This window comes from Mytilus californianus, unplaced genomic scaffold (genome assembly GCF_021869535.1).
Source record: "Mytilus californianus isolate M0D057914Y unplaced genomic scaffold, xbMytCali1.0.p SCAF_1, whole genome shotgun sequence".
NCBI classification, from domain to species: domain Eukaryota; kingdom Metazoa; phylum Mollusca; class Bivalvia; order Mytilida; family Mytilidae; genus Mytilus; species Mytilus californianus.
In genome coordinates, this window is record NW_026262581.1 from 98,071,121 (window position 1) to 98,094,037 (window position 22,917).

General features: G+C 32.3%; 1 protein-coding gene and 1 long non-coding RNA gene across 2 annotated transcripts in view; one reads left to right on the forward strand and one right to left on the reverse strand.

The window, feature by feature from the left end:
- LOC127726859 (coatomer subunit gamma-2-like) overlaps positions 1–5,542 on the forward strand; it is a 31,953-nt gene extending 26,411 nt beyond the window's left edge. Inside the window, exons 17-25 of the mRNA XM_052234276.1 lie at positions 521–596; positions 1,438–1,541; positions 1,840–1,962; positions 2,119–2,190; positions 2,635–2,777; positions 3,260–3,428; positions 3,766–3,863; positions 4,568–4,706; positions 5,099–5,542. Of these exons, the coding sequence (XP_052090236.1) occupies positions 521–596; positions 1,438–1,541; positions 1,840–1,962; positions 2,119–2,190; positions 2,635–2,777; positions 3,260–3,428; positions 3,766–3,863; positions 4,568–4,706; positions 5,099–5,331 (1,157 nt within the window). The 3' untranslated portion in view covers positions 5,332–5,542. The remainder of the gene's footprint in view (positions 1–520; positions 597–1,437; positions 1,542–1,839; positions 1,963–2,118; positions 2,191–2,634; positions 2,778–3,259; positions 3,429–3,765; positions 3,864–4,567; positions 4,707–5,098) is intronic.
- LOC127726933 (uncharacterized) overlaps positions 1–15,625 on the reverse strand; it is a 34,850-nt gene extending 19,225 nt beyond the window's left edge. The window contains exon 1 of the long non-coding RNA XR_007993704.1: positions 15,534–15,625. This is a non-coding gene — a long non-coding RNA (uncharacterized LOC127726933). The remainder of the gene's footprint in view (positions 1–15,533) is intronic.
- Positions 15,626–22,917: the final 7,292 nt, after the last annotated feature.

Here is a 22,917-nt window from a genome sequence, read left to right on the forward strand (position 1 = left end):
GATAGTATCCAGAAGGAAATTTTGTTAAAATTTTGTTCCATTTTTTCCGTATTTTACTTATAAATGGACTTAGTTTTTCTTCCAGTTAACATTACATACAGTCTGCAGTTTAAGTTTTTAAAACATTTATTAGATTCATAAACTATCCTGGATTTTTACCAAACTTGGACAGAAGCTACCTACAATCAAAAGATAGTATAGAGAGGAATATTTTCATTAATTTTTTTCCTCATTTTTGTTGAGCCTGCGATTAACAGCAAAAGTAGGCGAGACACTGGGTTCCGCGGAACCCTTACGAATTTTATATTAATTAGTTACTTCTGCAACCTTTCATTTCATGAAAAAAACTGTAATTTTGAAGAAAAATTTCTAATAATGGTAAGAAAGACCCTTATTTTAACACTCTTCAAAATAACTTTTCAAAATTTTGGACAGTTTAAAGGCTTAGTAGTTTTCACCTGTTCTATTAATAATTTAAAAAACTATGCTTGAATTAACTTTGACCGTCTTTGTATTCCAGCTGCTGTAACTGCACTGGCTAAGTTTGGTGCTCACTGTGAAGAATTATTACCTAGCTGTTCAGTCCTGTTAGAAAGGTCAGTATTTATCTACTATTTTCAATGCTAGTTTCCCAAAAAATGTGGAAAAAGAGATTAAAAGATAGGATTAAATTAAGGCGGTAGTATAATGTAAAAAACAAATATATCTCTTCTCATTATACAGACATGCATCACTTGCCTTTGGATTTTCTGCTTCTATCTTATCTGGTAACTACAGATTTAAATTATAGGAAAAGCACTAAAAATTCACTAAAAAGAGGAGATAATCTAGGAAATATACAAAATACTAACATATCAAAAACAAGATTTTTCTGTTGGCAAGCATTCAGAAGTGACAGCTTAAAATCATTTCTTACTGGGGACAATTTACAATCTTAGTTTGGTACAGTTTGTAAATGATAAATTGCCTTATGTCAAAGAATAGCAGTGACTGTACAAATTTTATATACTTATCTTGTACAAATCAGAGGAGCCTACTAGGTAAATTTTACTAATTGATGTATATTGTAGGTATTTGCGTCAATTTTGACTAAAGTATGTACATGTATATAGTAGGTATTTATCATAAATTTTTCTTAACTTATGTTTATAGAAAGTGTTTATTGTAAATATTGACCAAATCGATGTATATTGTAGGTGTTTATTGTAAATGTTGACCAAATCGATGTATATTGTAGGTGTTTATTGTAAATGTTGACTAAATTATGTATATTGTAGGTGTTTATTGTAAATGTTGACTAAATTATGTATATTGTAGGTGTTCATTGTAAATTTTGACTAAATTATGTATATTGTAGGTGTTTATTGAAAATTTTGACTTAATTATGTATATTGTAGGTGTTTATTGTAAATTTTGACTAAATTATGTATATTGTAGGTGTTTATTGGACACTGATGATGAAGTAAGGGACAGAGCTACATTTTATGTTGATGTTCTGAAACAGAAACAGAAGGCACTCAACTCTGCTTATATTCTCAATGGTATGTTAAAACAAATTGCATCTATATTTCAGAATGAAAGGCTTTCTTGGATATATTTTCAAAAGTCGCAAGCAGACACTAAATCATTGTACTTGGATGAAAAACATCCTGAATAATTGATTTTTGATCAGTAATATTCCATGTTTATTTTGATATTTTGTAAAATTACCAATAGCCTTCAACTTCTGAAACTGAATTTTTTGTCCAATTGTATATTTTTGAATGACATCATTATAACCTTGGATAATGTTCCAATATATTTGTTAATTGGATTACATTCTATTCTTTATCTGTTTAGGTCTACAAGTATCTGTGATTGGATTGGAAAGAGCATTACATAATTACACCCTGGAACCATCTGAGGCACCATTTGACTTGAAGTCCGTACCTCTTGATACTCAACCTGTTTCTGAACAGAAAGGTAATATATATAACATAAAATGTTGACTTGAAAAATTATGAAATTGTTTTTGGTGAAAAAAATAGAAATAACAAAGTTGATTTGTAAACATCATTACACCTAGTCAGTACATTGTGTTACTTTGTACTATATTTGTATAATTGGATTATTTTTTAGTAAGGGAACCAGGAGATTCTGTATCTAAAGCAGCAGACAAAGTGGTTGCTTCAACTCAAGATATTTATGCAGGTAATTTTAAAGTTAAGAGTTACATTCATATTGCTAAACGATATGACAAATTGAAATTCTGTGCAATTATTTCATTCTCATTAAACTTAGGGAATAGTTTTATGTTAAGTATGATGTACATGTATAAACTTTTTATAGTACACAATTATCATTTCAATAAAATCCAATGGCTAATTTCCTAATTTTTTGTGTAAATGAAAAAAAAATGTATTTGTACAATTTTTTTTCCCTGAAAATACACCCTTGGAGAATTTTCATATTTATAGTACAAACCAATGTAAAGAAAAATCAGATATTTGGTCTTAATATAAAATAACAACAGAACCAGCAGAAACCTTCAGACCTTGAATTGTTGATATACTTTATTCAATTTATACAAAGTCTATGCAGAAAATACTAGTTGAAACCATTTAGAATACATATATCTTGTATTGTATACTGCAGAACGATTGGCAGCTGTTCCTGAGTTCTCCAACCTTGGATCTTTGTTCAAGTCCTCCAGTCTGCCAGTGGAGCTTACAGAATCAGAGACTGAATATATGGTCCAGTGTGTTAAACACTGCTTTGGTAGATACATGGTCTTCCAGGTATGATTTAATCTTTATGTTGTTATTATGAAATTAAACATTATGAATAAGAGAGCTTAGTGGTCAGTGCATTTAAATCTGCTTTGACTGATACATGATTTTATACTGACAGTTTTACTATTTGTTTTAAATATTGTTGGAACAAGGTTAATGCAGTCAAATGCTTAACCATTTGATAGATGCTAATAAGTGGGGGGGGGGGGGGGGGGTGGCCAACCCTTGTAAACAGATTTCTCATTTACAGAACATGGTGTTCCAGGCTAAGCAGTTTTTCTGATATATGCCCATTTGTTGGTAGAAGTTCGAATATATGAAGTTGGGAGATTTTTTGTTCCTTACCTAATTGAAAGATTTTAAATGAAATACAAAAATCAGTAGTTTTGAAAGGAGGAATTGAAGAATCATGTAATCCAAAAACAACAAAATTTCCTCAAACTATGAAAATGAAATACCAATAATGTGTTTAATGTCTTAAATTACAGTTTGATTGTACAAATACACTAAATGATCAGGTCCTAGAGAATGTGACAGTTCACATGGATCCTGCTGAAGGATTTGATGTAATGAAGTATGTCCAGTGTCCAAGTCTACCCTACAACAAACCTGGTACCACATATACTATGGTCAGACTCCCAGAGGATCCTACTCAAGGTACGCTATAATCAGTAACCTGCAGAAAATATTTAAAACAGAAAACAAAAAGTTAAATCTAAAAAGCTGTTAAGAGGAAAAAAGGCATATATTGACTGAGGTTATTTTGTGAATATAAGAAAATAAAAATGTAGAAAAAATCCAGACATTTTTGTGATATAACTTATTGATTAAAACGAAGTGTTTGAATTATTCGTTTAGAAAAATAGGTTTACAAAGATCATTTAACTCTTATAATGGATGAACAGCTTCACAAGGATCATATAACTATAAAGATTGAAAAAGGAAGTGATTCGTGCTCAAAATTAAGATAAAAGATGATTATATTAATTTGCAGTAACTGGAACATTTAGTTGTACACTGAAGTTTATTGTGAAAGATTGTGATCCTAACACAGGGGAAGCTGATGATGATGGATATGAAGATGAATATGTTGTAAGTTTTCTAACAAAATAAAATTAAAGTTTGTATGTAGTATCATTCATAATTTGTCAGCAGAAATAAAATATAATTACAAAATTTTCCTTTTAATATGTTATGTGCAGTTAACAACACTCAATACATGATAATTATTTTTGACCAGCAAATATAATTGACTTCATACAAGAATATTCAAACCAACCAAATTTCTGAACAAATGAAAACTAGCATGTTTGAACCAGTGGCAGTGAAACAAATTTAAGGAAATGCACAAGAAATGTTTTAAGACAAAACATTTCTTTAATGAAAGGCTACTGCAGCAGTATAAATACACCATTTGCCAATTTTTTTCATCAACTTTGAAAAGTTTTTGACAAAAAGTGGGGGTCCTGCACCTCAGAGGATTTAAGAAAATAAAAGGAGGTATAGGTATAAAATTAAAATTCAATGAAAAATAATGGATTATATAAAATACTATTAAATATTTTCAATTCTATCATAGTTTAAAGAAGATTCTTAAATCATACAATCTTAATTTTGTAGTATTGTAGATTGATCTGAATAAATCAAGGGGAGACAACAGTTTTATTTGTAGTTTTATTTTGTAACTGCAATAAATTAGAAATTCCAGGAAATGTGGCATTTACTTGTATATTTTCACTGTAGCAGCTTATCAAAATGAAAATGTTAGCCAAGATAATTCTTTGATATTTTCACAGCTTGAAGATGTTGAAGTCACTGTTGCTGACCATGTACAGCGTGTGATAAAACCAAACTTTGGAGGGGCATGGGAAGAAATAGGACCGGAAAATGAACTTGAGGATACATTTGCTCTCTCAACTGTCAAGTCTCTGGAGGGTAAATATAATAAGATATACTGTACTATGTTGTACTAATGCAAGAAAAAATACAACTAATCTCAGGTATTGGCAACAATTAAAGGATGCATATCTAAATATCTAAGCCAAAGATTTTTTATACGAAAATATTTTAAATTACTCAGATTTAATAGTGTTCGAAGTTGACAAGTTTATATTAATGTTCTACATTGATTTAAAATGTCAGATCATGTATGATAAACAAAATGCCAAAAAAAAATATGAATGAAAATTTTTTTAGATGAATTTTGCATTAATAACTATTTAGAAATATCCTTCTTAGGTAAACTGAATCAAGATATTGTGTAGAAATAATCATGTCAGCATCAACACAGACACATGAATAATACTGCTATTGTTTTTTAATTACAGAAGCTGTGAAGAATATCATTCAGTTTATGGGTATGCAGCCATGTGAGAGATCAGACAAAGTACAAGAAGGCAAGAGTTCACACTCATTATTTTTATCTGGTGTATACCGTGGTGGCCATGATGCTCTAGTCCGAGCTAAATTAGCTATGACAGATTCTGGTGTAACTATGCAGTTAACTGTGCGTTCCACTGATCCTTATGTGTCTGAAGTGCTAGTTACAGCCATAGGATAAATATTTGAAGGACAGTAATTTTTTTTGTAGGAAAATTTTGATAAAGAATATTGAAACATACCTTATTGTTTCAATATTAAAAAAAAACTGAAATATTATTTATTGTAATGGTTTACAAATTGATTTGTTTTGATGGAAAACATCATGTAGTGTTGGATGTGTTTTATATTATGTATTATTGCTTTTGTGCAATAAAAGTTGGAGGAGGGAGGATATGTTTGTTATCACATGATTGGAGCCATTAAACAAATTTAAAATTGCATGTGTAACTGTAGGATTATCACATAATTAGAGACTCTTGTTGTGTTTTAATTTTCAATATGAAAGTAAGGCAAGAGACCATACATCAAGAAAAACAAAATGTGAATACTGTACATTGTCATACAAAAAAACTCAAAGATACCAGGCTTATAATTTTGTACAGCAGATGCTCTTTTCGTCTACAAACGACTCATCACTGACTGATCAGTGATGTTCAAATCAAAAAAGTTAAAAGGCTAAATAAAGTACAATTTGAAAAGCATTAAGGACTTGAAGTTCCGAAAGGTTTTGCCAAATATACAGTACACACTGGGACATAGTCTGATAGATCATCAGCATTTTGTATGCCTGACATCAGATACTGGGCTTTTTTTGGGGGTCATAAATCATTGGCTGGTGGTCAGGTTACCTGCTGTGATAATTACAGGTTGACCACCAGGTGTTTGATTACCATGGAAAGGTGGAAAGTTTCATTACTTGATTACATAAATACTTACCTTTACAGGTAGATTTAATTGTGCTGTACACACAAAATTAAGAAAGTGTCATGAATTTTGTTCTGCTTTTGTGTTTTTATATGCCCGTTTACGGGACGTATTATGGTATACCGTTGTCAGTCCGTTGTCAACATAACTCAAAATCGCTTTAACCAAATTGTATTAAACTTTGATGAATTGTTTATATTTATTGATGTGAGCTCCCTTTCCATTTTTAAAAATTTAAGATTTTACGTTTCCAAGTTATGGGGTTTTATTCATTAATAAACTGCTTCGCTGAGCGCAGCTGGATACGCCCGCAGAGGTCCAACCCTGAACAATTGGGGGAAAAATGGACACAATATTCAAGCTTGATACAGGTCTGAATTTGGATTGTAATTAAATATTTGACATATAATAGGTTTCTGAATAAATGTAGTCAAAGAACTTGAAAATGATTATATGAATTGAATTTATATTCAATTAAAGATTTCTTGCTGTTGTGCAATACACTGTGCTGTTGCGCAATACTAAGTATCTGTTGTCAGACTATAAACAAACAATAACTTCTCAATGTTATATCAGAACTTTATAAAAAACTAAAGGGAGGTTATCTTAAAAGATATAAATCAGTCATCAAAGTTAAATGAAAACTGCTCAAAGCACTTTAAGGATATTGTCCAAAAACTTGAAAATCAACCCTTTTTTTATGAATAAAATCTTATAACTCGGAAAAATAAAATCTTAAATTTATAAAAATCAAAAGGGAGCCTACAACAATAGAAATAAACAATTTTCCAAAGTGTCATTAAAAATGCTGAAAGCTGAGTTATTGTCCGAAAACTGGAAAATCCCCCTTTTTGTAATGAATTAAACCCTATAAATCGGAAATATATAGTCTAAAATTTAAATTAATCAAAATTTCTTGCAAATTGGTGAAATTATTTTTGAGTTAATGTCCATAAACTGGAAATGCCCCCCTTTTTTAATGAATAAAACCCCAAAACTCGGAAATGTAAAATCTAAATTTATAAAATTCTAAAGGGAGCTTACATCAATGCTGAATAGATATATACAATTCACCAAAGTTTCATAAAAATCCCCCTTTTTGTAATGAATAAAACCCAATAAATCAGAAACGTATGGTCTAAAATTTATAACTAGAGGCTATCAAGAGCCTGTGTCGCTCACCTGATTCTACTTTGGTTTTGGAAATCATATTAAAATAGATTAAAATCATAACAGATACCCTAATAATGAGTGAGGCCAAATTTGGTTTAATATTGGCCCTGTAATTAAATAAAAAATCCTGGTGGCTATCTTGTACAGTAATCAGCAACAAAGTAGCAACACTTCATCAGCACCTCATAAGAAACATTTATGCCATGTTTGGTTTCATTCCATTCAGAGCACCTCTAGAAGAAGCATTTGTATGTATTTCCAATAGGATCTTATGTTAAAGGAAGTCCCCCCGCTGGCGGCCATCGTGGATGAAGGATCAGCTTCAAAGTAACAACACTTAGTCAACACCTCATAAGGAACATTCATGCGATGTTTGGTTTCAATCCATTTAATGGTTCTCTAAAAGAAGACATTTGTATGTATAGTCCATAGGGTCCTTTGTTAAACACTGTCCCCAGCTGGTGGCCATCTTGGATGATGGATCGGCTTCAAAGTAACAACACTTGGTCAGCCCTTCATTAGAACATTCATGCCATGTTTGGTTTCATTCAATTCAGTGGTTCTCTAAAAGAAGCATTTGTATGTATTTCCAATAGGATCTTATGTTAAACTAAGTCCCCCGCTGGCATCCATCTTCGATGATGGATCGGCTTTAAAGCAACAACACTCGGTCAGCACCTCGTAAGAAACATTCATGCCATGTTTGGTTTCATTCCATTCAGTGGTTCTTTAAAAGAAGACATTAGTATGTATTTCCCATAGGGTCCTATGTTAAACTAAGTCCCCCGCTGGTGGCCATCTTGGATGATGGATCGGCTTCAAAGTAACAACGCTTGGTCAGAACCTCAGAAGGAACATTCATGCCATGTTTGGTTTCATTCCATTCAGTGGTTCTCTAAAAGAAGACATTTGTAAATATTTCCCATAAGGTCCTATGTTAAACTAAGTCCCCCGCAGGCGGCCATCTTGGATTATGGATCGGCTTCAAAGTAACAACACTTGGTCAGCACCTCATAAGGAACATTCATGCCATGTTTGGTTTCATTCCATTCAATGGTTCTCTAAAAGAAGAATTTGTATGTATTTCCCATAGGGTCCTTCCTATGTTAAACTAAGTCCCCCGCTGACGTCCATCTTGGATGATGGATCGGCTTCAAAGTAACAACACTAGGTCAGCACCTCATAAGAACCATGTTTGGTTTTATTCCATTCAGTGGTTCTCTAAAAGAAGACATTTGTATGTATTTCCCCATAGGGTCATATGTTAAACTAAGTCCCCCGCTGGCGGCCATCTTGGATGATGGATCGGCTTTAAAGTAACAACACTTGGTCAGCACCTCATAAGAAACATTCATGCCATGTTTGGTTTCATTCCATTCAGTGGTTCTCTAGAAGAAATTAAAAATGTAAAAAGTTAACGACGACGGACTACGACTGACGCCAAGTGATGAGAAAAGCTCACTTGGTCCTTCGGGCCAGGTGACCTAAAACTCAAAAGGGAGCTCATGTCGATAGAAATAAACAATTCACCAAAGTTTTTTTGCAAATTGGTGAAACTGTTTTTGAGTTATTGTCCACAAACTGGAAAATCCCCCCTTTTTTAATGAATAAAACCCCAAAACTCGAAAAACGGTAAATCCGAAATTTATAAAAAACGAAAGGGAGCTCACGTCAATAGATATAAACAATTCACCAAAGTTTCATGCATATCGGTTTAAGCGTTTTTGAGTTAATGTCCGACATGTTGACGACGGACAGACGGTCAACGGTATACCATAATACGTCCCGTAAATGGGCGTATAAAAAAGGGGGATTTTCCAGTTTTCGGACAATAACTCAAAAATGCTTTGAGCAGTTTTCAGGATACTTTAGTGAATTGTTTATATCTAATAATATGAGCTCCCTTTCGATTTTTATAAATTTTAAATTTTACTCATAAAAAAAGGGGGGGTTTCCAGTTTTCGGACAATAACTGTAAAGTGCTTTAAGCAGTTTTCATGAAACATTGGTGACTGGTATCTTTTAAAATAACCTCCCTTTAGGTTTTGATACGACTGCAAACAAATTTTGCAGTCGTATATTGGTATCACGTTCGCGTCGTCCGAAGACATTTGGTTTTTCACAAAAATAACTTTAGTATAAGTAAATAGAAATCTATGAAATTTAAACACAAGGTTTATGACCACAAGAGGAAGGTTGGGATTGATTTTGGGGGTAATGGTCCCAACAGTTTAGGAATTAGGGGCCAAAAAGTGGCCCAAATAAGCATTTTTCTTGTTTCCAGACAATAATTTGTGGAATAGTGTATGGATCTCTCTGAAATTATACCAAAAGCTTCCATACCACAGAGGGATGGTATAAATTGGCTTTGGGGGGTTATGGCTCAAACCGTTTAGGAATTAGGGGCAAAAAAGGGGGAAAAACAAGGGTGTCCTGGTTAATGGACAATTACTTAAGTACAAACATAATTTAAAAGCAGTGTAAGGGAAGTAATTCAAACACAACATTTTGAATTACCTCCCTTACACTGCTTTTAAATAATGTATAAAGAAATGTTGTATAGACTTGAGTTGATTAGCTGTCAATTTATTTTTAGAAGTTACTATTTTAAAAATGCTGATGAAGGTTATTTAATTTTAGCCATGATTATGTATGTCATTTTCTATTTTAAGACTTTTATGATGTATTTAAATGGGTTATTATGGCTGCAAACTCCATTGGAAATTTGAATTGAGATTATGACCATATCTTGAGGGAAAGAATGTTTTTTTGGAAAAAAAGGGGGGGGGGGGGGATGTTAAAAAAAATTTGAGGGGTGGTGGGGACAATTTGTTCTCAAGATTTCAGAAATTAAAAAGAAAATTTCTTCAAATATTTTTTGGAAAATGACGCTGTCAAAGCGTCAATTTTACTATACCATTGACCAGATTTCATTTTATCGCTTCCGGTCGCTTCCAACCAGACTTCCGAACTCGGTTCCATATTTTACATAACTATGTCCTGTACAGAATTTCATTCTTAACCTGTCCATATGTTTATTGTTATTAAATGGTATTTTGAGCTATCTCTTTGGAATATTTTTCATATTTATATGAACTTTCGCATTTTTTTTTGTGCATGACTTTCCATCCGTAAAAAAATCAGAATATAAATAGATCCGTATTGTTATGGTTTTGGACTTTTTACATACCAATGATAACAAATCGCTATCGCTAGAAAATAGTTCTTGAAAGAATGTTTACTTTTCTTGTCAGCTGAACTTTGAAATCATTCAAAAAATAATAATCAGAATCATCTAGAAATCATACGAAAGATAATGGTCTTTATCAAGATTTAAGAAGTTTTTAAGAATCGAAAATTAGTAATACGATTATATCCACGCGGTGCGTATGCATTTGTAAGTTACTGCTGCAGACATAATAGAGGTCAAATATCGCAGGGGCCAGTTCTATTAAAGAATACAATGGCGATAATTGCAGAAGTTTTTCTGTCAAAAAGACTTTATTTCTTTCTGGATTTCTTCACTTTAAAAAGAATTATAAGATGCAGAAACTTTATGAAAGGAGTAGGCAGTGCTCAATGAATCAAAAGTATTTAAGGAAAGTTTTACCCTTTCTCTGACAACGTGGTCTCGTCCATTTTTGAAACATTACGATTATTTCATTACTTTTAAGCTCACCTGGCCCGAAGGGCCTGGTGAGCTTTTCTCATCACTTGTCGTCCGTCGTCGGCGTTAACTTTTTACATTTTGAACTTCCTCTAGAGAACCACTGAATGGAATGAAACCAAACATGGCATGAATGTTCCTTATGAGGTGCTGACCAAGTGTTGTTACTTTGTAGCGGATCCATCATCCAAGATGGCCGCCAGCGGGGGACTTAGTTTAACATAGGACCCTATGGGAAATACATACAAATGTCTTCTTTTAGAGAACCACTGAATGGAATAAAACCAAACATGGCATGAATGTTTCTTATGAGGTGCTGACCGAGTGTTGTTACTTTGAAGCCGATCCATAATCCAAGATGGCCGCCAGCGGGGGACTTAGTTTAACATGGGACCCTATGGGAAATACATACAAATGTCTTCTTTTAGAGAACCACTGAATGGAATGAAACCAAACATGGTATGAATGTTCCTTATGAGGTGCTGACCGAGTGTTGTTACTTTGAAGCCGATCCATAATCCAAGATGGCCGCCAGCGGGGGGACTTAGTTTAACATGGGACCCTATGGGAAATACATACAAATGTCTTCTTTTAGAGAACCACTGAATGGAATGAAACCAAACATGGCATGAATGTTCCTTATGAGGTGCTGACCAAGCATTGTTACTTTGAAGCCGATCCATCATCTAAGATGGCCGCCATCGGGGGACTTATTTTAACATAGGACCCTATGGGAAATACATACAAATGTCTTCTTTTAGAAAAACCATTGAATGGAATGAAACCAAACATGGCATGAATGTTCCTTATGAGGTGCTGACTAAGTGTTGTTACTTTGAAGCTGATCCTTCATCCATGATGGCTGCCAGCGGGGGAACTTCCTTTAACATAAGACCATATTGGAAATACATACAAATGCTTCTTCTAGAGGTGCTCTGAATGGAATGAAACCAAACATGGCATGAATGTTTCTTATGAGGTGCTGACCAAGTGTTGTTACTTTGAAGCGGATCCATAATCCAAAATGGCCGCCTGCGGGGGACTTAGTTTAACATAGGACCCTATGAGAAATACATACAAATGTCTTCTTTTAGAGAACCACTGAATGGAATGAAACCAAACATGGCATGAATGTTCCTTATGAGGTGCTGACCAAGCGTTGTTACTTTGAAGCCGATCCATAATCTAAGATGGCCGCCATCGGGGGACTTATTTTAACATAGGACCCTATGGGAAATACATACAAATGTCTTCTTTTAGAGAACCACTGAATGGAATGAAACCAAACATGGCATGAATGTTCCTTATGAGGTGCTGACCAAGTGTTGTTGCTTTGAAGCCGATCCATCATCCAAGATGGCTGCCTGCGGGTGGACTTAGTTTAACATAGGACCCTATGCAACATATTTACAAATGTTTTCTTTTAGAGAACCACTGAATGGAATGAAACCAAACATGGCATGAATGTTCCTTATGAAGGGCTGACCAAGTGTTGTTACTTTGAAGCCGATCCATCATCCAATGGCTGCCTGCGGGTGGACTTAATTTAACATAGGACCCTATGCAACATATTTACAAATGTTTTCTTTTAGAGAACCACTGAATGGATTGAAACCAATCATGGCATGAATGTTCGTTATGAGGTGCTGACTAAGTGTTGTTACTTTGAAGCTGATCCTTCATCCATGATGGCTGCCAGCGGGGGGACTTCCTTTAACATAAGACCATATTGGAAATACATACAAATGCTTCTTCTAGAGGTGCACTGAATGGAATGAAACCAAACATGGCATAAATGTTTCTTATGAGGTGCTGATGAAGTGTTGCTACTTTGTTGCTGATATACTGTTCAAGATGGCCACCAGGATTTTTTATTAACTTACAGGGCCAATATTAAACCAAATTTGGCCACACTCATTATTAGGGTATCTGTTATGATTTTAATCTATTTTAACATGATTTCCAAAACCAAAGTAGAATCAGGTGAGCGACACAGGCTCTTGAGAGCCTCTAGTTCGAGTTAACAACTAAACTATTGAACCTGTATTGTTTTGAGAAAAGCATTCCCGTTGTCCAAGTGTTCATTACAAGCCCGTATTTTACGATTACTTTTTCAAAATCGGAAACGAAAATTTCTTGAAAATAAATAAAAAGTATTGAGATTTGCCATCCACTTTTCAATAACTATTAATTAAATATTAATTTAAAATCAATGTTAACTGTGGATGACTTGGATAAGGAATGGCATTTAATGATTCCTAGAGATACAACAAAGTGTTTAAACAGGAAGTTGTGAAGGGAGACAATTTCAAAAGTGCTTAAACAAGTATTGTCAAATCTTGTAAAATATTTCTGGTGGCAATATTTCACATATTCAGAAAATAACCAAACACAACTTTTAAAGGTGGTTGTTATGTTTCAATTAGCAAACATTTATTTATTGATAATCCACCTTTAATAATAAAAAAAACTTCTTAAAAAAAGATTTCTATCATATTTATCTTGGAATATGATCAAATAAGTTAGCCTATTTTAAACATGCCTTTAATAACATTTCAGTACTTATGGAAAGAGTTATTCCATTTCTTCCTTTGATATTTAAGAATATACCAATTTTAATTGCAAAATTGTAATTTGATAAATGTAAATAAAAATTAACGAAGAAATTCCAATTTTGTCATTGTAAACCTTCTTAACTTTGTGTATAAGTAAATTATGAAGCTGTAAAGGATATATAACTAGTTTATTAGTCAAACAACTGAAATTGAGAAAAGAAGATATACCTACTGTGCTACATTTGGAGACGGGTGGTAATAAAATCAAATTTTAGTAATCTAGGTATTTTAATTTTTAAAGTTTACTTAATAATTGAAATGTCACTTATTTGCATTTCAGTTAATGCACATGGCACATGTATAAAAAATCCAGGTATTTGTCTATTCAATAAAATAAAACTAACATGATAGTTACGAATAAATGTAACATCAAGTCACAACATGAAACTTAAGGTGCATCAATCTTTAATCGGGCGCTAATACCACAGCGCTATAAAAAAATCCCTGGGAGAACACTGGATTGTATTGCTTTCAGAGTTATATAATACACCTTGCCTAAGAAAAAGGTTTAGCTAGGTCCTTAAAAAAAATGAGGCTATATTGATGTAAAGTGACTTATAACTGCCAACAGCCACATTATTTAGACTCTGGTGGATAGCTAGCTAGTTATCAGACTGTTATCTCATTAGCAATCATGTAACCACATCTCCTTATTTTAGTACGGGTTAATTATTTGAAATAAATGATTGACAAACATTAAATCATTTGAAAAAAAGATAATTCTGCAATAATTTATGTTGTCATTTAAAGATTTCAGTTTATATATATATAAATATCAACAATGAAATTTGGTTGTATAAATGGTGTCACTATATTTGTAATTGTCAAACTAGTATAACAATACTATTGTCTAAAGTTTGTTTAAGTAACAGAAATAACAATGTCACTAAGTCACTAAGTCACTTGTAACTTGTCTCTTAAATAAGGAATATGTGGGGTATAAGAGCTTGCTTACTGCTAGCTCTCCATCATCATTTTGTTAAATAATTCTACAAAGAAGGGGATTGTCTGTTAATGTATCCTTGACTAAGAATAATGAAATTGCAAGAAACAAATTCACAAATTACTTTGAATATTGTAGATCGTTCAGGTAGTCTTGAGCTATTTCCTCATACAAAAGATACAACCAGTATATAAATATAGTCATGTTACACCACTGTCCCAGTTAAGGGAAGGGTTGGGATCCCGCTAACATGTTTAACCCCGCCACATTCTGTATGTATGTGTCTGTCCTAAGTAAGGAGCCTGTAATTCAGTTGTCGTCGTTTGTTGATGTGTTACATATTTGTTATTCGTTCATTTTTTTGTACGTAAATTAGGCCGTTAGTTTTCTCGTTTTAATTGTTTTACATTTGTCATTTCGGGGCCTTTTATAGCTGACTATGCAGTATGGGCTTTGCTCATTGTTGAAGGCCGTACGGTGACCTTTAGTTGTTAATTTCTGTGTCATTTGGTCTCTTGTGGAGAGTTGTCTCATTGGCAATTATACCACATCTTCTTTTTTATATTCACTTCGCACACATATACACATATCTTGTCAAACAAATAAAAAAGCCATAGACATTGAAAACAACTCTGTTCTATTCTATTGCCTGTCAGCATACCTACCATGAACTAAAAAGTCTGATTCAGTAGGTAAATTATGTAAAAACTAAGACTTGCATCAAAAATATCCCAATATTAGAGACAATGGCGTCATTTTTCCTCAGAGCTTTCAGCTCTGATTTTTTTTTTGCAAAAAAAAGGGGGTGGGGTGGGGGTGGTGGGGTAAAATATTTTTTTTTGGGGGGGAGGAGGTCAATTCGCAACAGCATAGTGTATTGCACAAAAGCAATAAAATGAATGTAAATTCAAATCACATAACCAATTCAAGTTCTTTGACTACAGTTATTCTGTGTCGGAAACCTATTATGTGTCAAATATTTAATTACAATCCAAATCCAGACCTGTATCAAGTTTGAATATTGTGTCCATTTTTGCCCCAACTGTTCATGGTTGGACCTCTGCGGTCGTATCCAGCTGCGCTCGGCGATGCAATTTATTATAAATTTCTGATATGACATTGAGAAGTTATGGAACTTCATTCTTTGAAAAAGCGATGGGCGTATCATCCGCTCATGGTGCAGCTCTTTATTTTATTCTGTTTGAATAACATTGTGCTATCAAGTATTTATATAGTATTATATAATTTCCATTTCTTCTTTCCTGTCTGTATTATTGGAGGACTAATTCAATTTTGTAAATATAAATAAATATTTATAAAAATTCATATAAATGATATTCAAAATATGAATATTATTTATAAATATAAATATTATTATAAATATAAATATCATTTATATGGCAAGCCATTGTGGTATTTATTCTGTATTTATTTATATTAAAAAATCATTTATTAATATTCAAAATTATTTTTTAACATTGATAAATCAAATTTTTAATATAAAAAATTATTTTTTAATATTCAAAAATAGTCATTTTTTAAAATTAATAAATATGTTTCATTTTTTAATATTAAAAATTCAATTGTTAATATTAAAAATTGTTTTGTGAATTTTTAATATTATAAATTCGATTTATCAATACTAGGAAATAATATTAAATATTAAGAAATAGATTTTCTTTTTTCTGCCAAACTATAAAAGATTGGAATAAATTACCTGAACCAATAGCCTGCAGCACCACTACTGAGTGCTTCAAGGAGAAACTCACCAGAGAAGTTCTCTTTGACATTTACCAATACCTACATCTTGTTTTTATCTTATACCAAAAAATAAAAAAATTAAAATTAAAAAAAATTACTTACAAATATAAAAATTAATATGAAATTAGTTAAATAAATTTGTAATTATTAACAATACTGTTAAACCAGGCATGCAGCGGAAAGTAAGCATCAACCAGTTGATGTTTTTCTGTATATAAAGAAGAAGAAGACCACGATCTAACTACGGCTTCCAAAATTTTTCATAATTTGAGAGGTCGTAGCGGTATCGTGGTCCTAGTGTGATGGGGGTATTAAGTTTTGTTTTAATATTGCAAAATTAACAATTTAAAGGGCCAACTGGATTATCAAAGATAATTATTTTTGTAGAAGCTGTTTTAATGTGATCCATGAAAAACTTGATGTAAACTGAGAAATATAATAAGAAGACTAGGAAAGTATATAACTTGTTGAAACTGTCCTTTTAGATAAATCATGACAGTAGTTTACTACTTCTGTTCAAAATCGATTAATACGACAAATCAAGGTATTAAACAAAAAAACTGCCCTTATGGTCATTTTGGTTCTATAGTTTCTTATTATTTTGAGATATATTTAACAATTTATTAACATAGTTTAGAAATATATATATTTATATGCATATACAAGTGTGGACACAGATCAGTGTGGATAGTAATTGTTAAATTTGTGTTAGTATGTTTGACAGTGTTATCATCAGCGAGTTTATGTATTGGTTGTGCCCCTTCCAGATGTTGTTTGAGCTATTTCTTTGTCTTTCACATAGGGTTCTATGTTAAATTGTGTTCAACTGTGACGGTCATCTTAGCTTTTTAGATAAGAAGCAAAAGCTCAAAATTAGCGTTGTGCAGGGTTCGACAAAAGTTTGTTTTTAAACAACTTGCCCTTTTTGCAAGTGACCATCCTATAATACTTGTCTGAAAGAGACAACCCTCTGAAATTTTGTACTTGCTTATGAAATTTCTATACTGCCATTTACAGACATAAAATGATGTAAAATTAGCTTTCTGTTTTTCTGCTGAAAAACTTCCCTAGAGTAAGCTGCCATGTCATCTTATTACAGATAAGCTCAGGATTGTTATTTATGAACATTAAATGTTCTCTATCCGAAGAAAATGCTGAGAATAAAACTATTTTCCAAGGCCCATGTGCTTTACCTGGGATATACAATGTATACTGATGCGTCTCTTGTATATTTTCACCCACAGAAACCCTTTCCTTAAATAAAGTAGTGCTGAACTTTGAGAAAGCTCATAAATTAAATTGTGTTCAGTGGTGGTGGCCACCTTGAATTTTGATTGGCAACAAAAACTCATAATTGGTTAAAGGCTATGTATGGATCATTTTTACAATATTTTAAATAAATAGAAGTTCCAAGATATTTGCAATTTAATGTAATCAGAATACATTTTGACCCTTGCAACTATAAATTTCAGATCCACACTAAAAAATAATTTTGTGAAGAACCTACAAATATGAAAATTCCTGCCAATTTTGATTTTAGTTGGCAATAAAAATTTTGCATAAAATTAAAATGTGAAAAGTTTTCAGACAATTAATCAAAAGTATATGGCAATGCCTCACATGACCCTTTGGGGCTCACCCTAGGTGAACTAATAGGTGTTTAAACTATCATTTTATTGTTTGTCTGGAAGGAAATGATTTCTGCTTAGACTCCCAAGGCCTGGTAGAAATAAAATAAAATAATTTTTTTCTTAAATATAACATTAATTAATGAAATGGTAAATTCAATTTATTTGTTCCCGATTATTGATTTCAAGGAGAAAAAAAAGAAATATGAAATATTAGAATTTAATATCATGACCATAGTATTTGACTGAATTTGAAATGGAAAAAAGTAATGCAGAATCAATTTTGTTTAAAAATTATTGTTTTGTGAGGAAAGATATAAATAACAAACCTTGAAGGAAAATGCTGTTGAAAATAGGTGCATTCAGATTTTACATCATAAAATAAAAATAAAGCAGTGCTGTTAGTACCACAAAGTTAGATTTAACAAATAAGTTAAACAATGTAATTTAATTTTAGAAGTCAGTTAGGCCTTGAGAGTTTCGTCCCTTTACATAATAATGATGTATAAATGAATGACCATTTGTACTTGGGACTCTTCAGTAGGCAGTACAAATGGTTAAACTATTTGTCAAAAATACCTGGCATCATACATGTATTGCAATAAGCATATTTTGTGTATTTATTTGTGTTTTTCTTTAGTTGGCTGTCTGGCAGACAGAGAATGTTAGATTCTAATGCAAATACTATCTATAATTTCCCTTAAGAGTTAATGTTATGCTTCAATAGTACCATGTGCAGACAGTTGGTAAAGAGTGCATAGATTATACAAAATGTTTCAACCATCATACCTTACAGTTCATATCATGTACATGTAGATATGGATTGTCTGTTTTAAAATCTGAATTCCATACATAATGTATATGCATAGCAATAAACTGAGCTTAATGCAAAGGACTTTAAAACTACATTTAGACAGAAAGCTCAATTCAGTGGTATACTTTGTAATACTGGTTATAATCATGATAACTTATAGTTACCAAACTGCATGGAGACCCTGAAAAAATAAAAAAAAATATTTCTATTAGATGTAGAATACAAAGGAAGCTATAGCAAAAATATTCAGTGCTAATCTAGTTGATATTTGCTTTGTGACATCGAATTTTTCCTTGGAAATGCAATAATTGGAAGAAGATTTATATATATAGCTATAAGGTCTTTTAATTTAAATTAATGATATTAAACAATGATTAAAGTTTTAGCATTTAACCCTATTCAATTTTCACAAATTATTACATTATAGTACATGTAGTATACCAAGATATACAACACAACAAACACAAAAACCCCCAATAATTTTGGATAACGAACCCAGTGCAAACCTAAATGTGAGCGAACAGCTCAGAGACATAGAGATGAAAGATTTATTAAGTCAGTACACATTGATGACATAAGTGCACATAACCTAAGCTCTGTAGAGCTTTAAAAGGTCACATATAATTACAACACAGTACGTATATATACAAATTTATACAATTAGGTTAGAGTACCAAACATGCATTATACAGTATAGCAGCTACAGTAAAGTATTATTGGTTATAAGCACTAAATGCATAATCAGCACATTTTAAAAGCAAAGTCTACTATAAAAAGAACTACTTTTTGTAAACAATAAACACTAGCACAACATGGACAAGCAAGTGAGTAAGCTATGTTTAAAATGTTATAAAGAAAATCTCTGTAATAAAGTGTGGATTTTCTGTAAAAATAAAAAAAAGTTGTGGAGTTAAGGTAGATACACTGTATACCGCCATCTTGGATTGTAAAATAGAATAAATTTTTCAACTTTAAATAGGTGGCAGAAACCAGTTGTTTTGCAATAATCTTTAGAATTTCATGGATATGTCAAGGATTTGAAATCCTTGGATATGTGATTTAATTTTTATTGAAAAATCATTCAAGCTAATATGCAAATAAAATTTATGGTTTCGGGTGACTAAGATTTGTGCGTGCTTATGTGAATATATAGAAAACCTGTAAATTTGGGTGTCTGTCCAGCATGGAGATTTTAAAATTTATAAATGCATTGCAAATAAGGCAAAAAATGTGTTGCCCTGATACAAATCTAATCCTCACCCTCAGAATCCTGCTAATTTGTGTGAAGGAAATTTCTTTACCTGTGTATGAAACTACTTACTGGGTACTGATTAATGTAGTACAATAGCCTAGCATTTAAATTCATTTGTTTTTTCAGTCCATATGATGCAATCATATATTTCATTACTTAACTATAACAAAATTTCTGAGTGGGACACATGTTCTGGTACACCAAAAACTGCTGGTACCTGCCACCTTAGCCATTTAAGGGGAGATAACTCTAATAGTAAACATTCTATAAAGGGATGTTAAAGAAATTAAAAATTTTACTTGTAGCAAGAAAACATTAGTAGCACTGTGACACATACTTTTTATTATATTTAAAAAAAACTTGGTAAATTATACACTTTGTGGTAAATTATACACTTTGGCAAAGTATGAGAAAATTATATTTGAGGAAAAACATACTGATGATCCACCTTAAGTAGGACCTTCAATGAATAAAAATAAGATTAACAGCAGGCTTCTCTTATATATGATCAACAAGTAAAGCACATATTACAAATTACACAGTAAAATTCTGTGTTTTTTAATCCTTACTCAGTTATTCCGGGTTCCAGGATGTGTGTCTTGATTGGCACAAGGATTTGTATAGTATACAAATCCTTGATTGGCAGAAGATATAATTTATCAGAAACAGATTGGCCAGGTTAGACATTTTAGAAGCCTGACCTTAGCGACTTTTTTACTACTAATTTTACATTTTTCATACTGTACTTCTCGTTAACCAGCAGATTCACAGCTGGATCTTTGAAGAGTAGCTTTCGGTAGACACATATTAACAATAAAATTTCATCACTGAAATATCTTTGTTATCCTTTTGTACTTTCATTAAATTTAAAAATGAATAAACCACATACGGCCATAAACGAAAACTATAATCAGATACAAACGTTTACTAAAAATAGTGGTACAGAACAAGACTATTGAAGAAATATAAATAGAGTAAAATTAAATGAGTGATCCACCGACAAGTTATATAATTAAGCGCACAAGAGTGTGGTTTTATGTAACGTTTTGGCGATCTTTTACCTTTATATCTTTTGCTATAATCAGATATATCAAAAATGATCCATTGTTGCTACTTTCCTACAAAAGTACCACTTCAAGGGTTTGTCGACTACCACAACGGACGATGAATATTACTGCAGGAAATAGTGGTCGAGTTATATATACTCCATGATTCTTTGCTTGAAAAATGAAAACGCAACTACGGCCATAAATGAAATTGATCATCAAATACAAATGCTTACTTTTAAATCATGTAGTAGAACAAAACAGAACGAGAAATCTTCCGACAAAATAGGCGTACACAGTTGGTCCATTTATTAGGCCGTTTAGGTGATTTATTGTTTTTAAATCTATAGCAGTATTCAGATATATTAGAAATTATCCCTTGCTACTACTTTCTAACAAAATACAATCATTTTGAAAGAATTCGACGATCTACCGAAAAGAACGACGAATATTACGATATTAAAAACGGTTTCGTTAATCAACGAATTAATTGCAAAAGTCTTCAAAAAAACTTGTAGAAGCTGTGATGACTTTTATTAATTCTTAAATCTCTATAGAAAAAAGTAAAATAACAAAAATACCGAACTCCAAGGAAAATTCAAATCGGAAAGTACCTTATGAAATGGAAAAATCAAAAGCTCAAACACATCAAATGAATGGAAAACAACTGACATAATGTTATCTGTAATGAATATAGATTTGACTAAACATAAAATAAATAAATCGTAAGTAAACTTATAAACAAACATAAAGATTTTTCCTTACCACAATGTCTAAACGAACATAACGTATTTTCATTTCCTATTGATATTTTCACTTTCCTTGATGGTAATCATCCGTAGGCTATCTAGACAGGTTGCTACACTTGTTTTTTTTAAATAACTCCGTTTTTATAAAAACGAGGCGAAAGATACCAAAGGAACATTCAAACTCATAAGTCGAAAATAAACTCATGGCTAAAAAAGAAAAAGACCAACAGACAAACAACAGTACACAAAACAAAACATAGAAATCTAAAGACTGAGCAAAACGAACCCCACCAAAAACTGGGGGTGATCCGGAAGGGTACGCATATCTTGTTCCACATGTGGCATCCGTCATGTTGCTCATGTAAGTACAAAACCAGTGATAAGTCTAATTCGGTAGGTCACATTCAGGACGGGATTGTAGTTACGACAATTGGAACATATCCGTCGTCATCTGTGAAACAGATATTCCATAACGGTCAACCAACTCGTGATGGCGTCCGTAAAATTTACGAAGGGATGATTTCAACTTCACCACTTGGAACATTTGGTTTAATAGCTTCCTTGTGAGCAGCAACCCTCTATCAACGAAATCATGTTAGGAAATACAAGCCCTGGAATATTGTATCAACTGGGATATAAGGACTCTTTCATTTTATATACCATATCATAAATTGGTCAGAAACTACTAAATGTTTTCACAAATATGGAGATTCTGTTTCGAAGTAGGACTCCACCTGCAGAAATAAGTAGTATTTTGCAAACAAGCCCTTAAATTGTGTAAACTTCCCAATTAAACGTGTATGGTATAAAGTTGTAGTATGCATGGTGTAATGATGCATTGTGTATGGAGAAATGGTGTAAAGTATGCGATTCTATAAAATAAAAAAAATATTCTTTACACAAATACTTATCTCCAAGGTAAATCAAAAAAGGGGGAAGTCCACAAAACCTGATAAAACCAAACGCTCGACTATATCAACCAAGAGAAGACATTAAAACAGCTGTCAAATTTCTGACTTGGTACTGCCATTTTCCGAAGGGTTACATCTGATTCTATAACTAGCCAAATCACCCACTTTCATTTCATGACAGTTATTTATGGTAACGTTTTGTTGACAAAAAAAATTGTGTGAGCAACCCAAACAGACACAATTTGTTAACGTGACAATAATTCTGACCAAGGAGTCAAAAT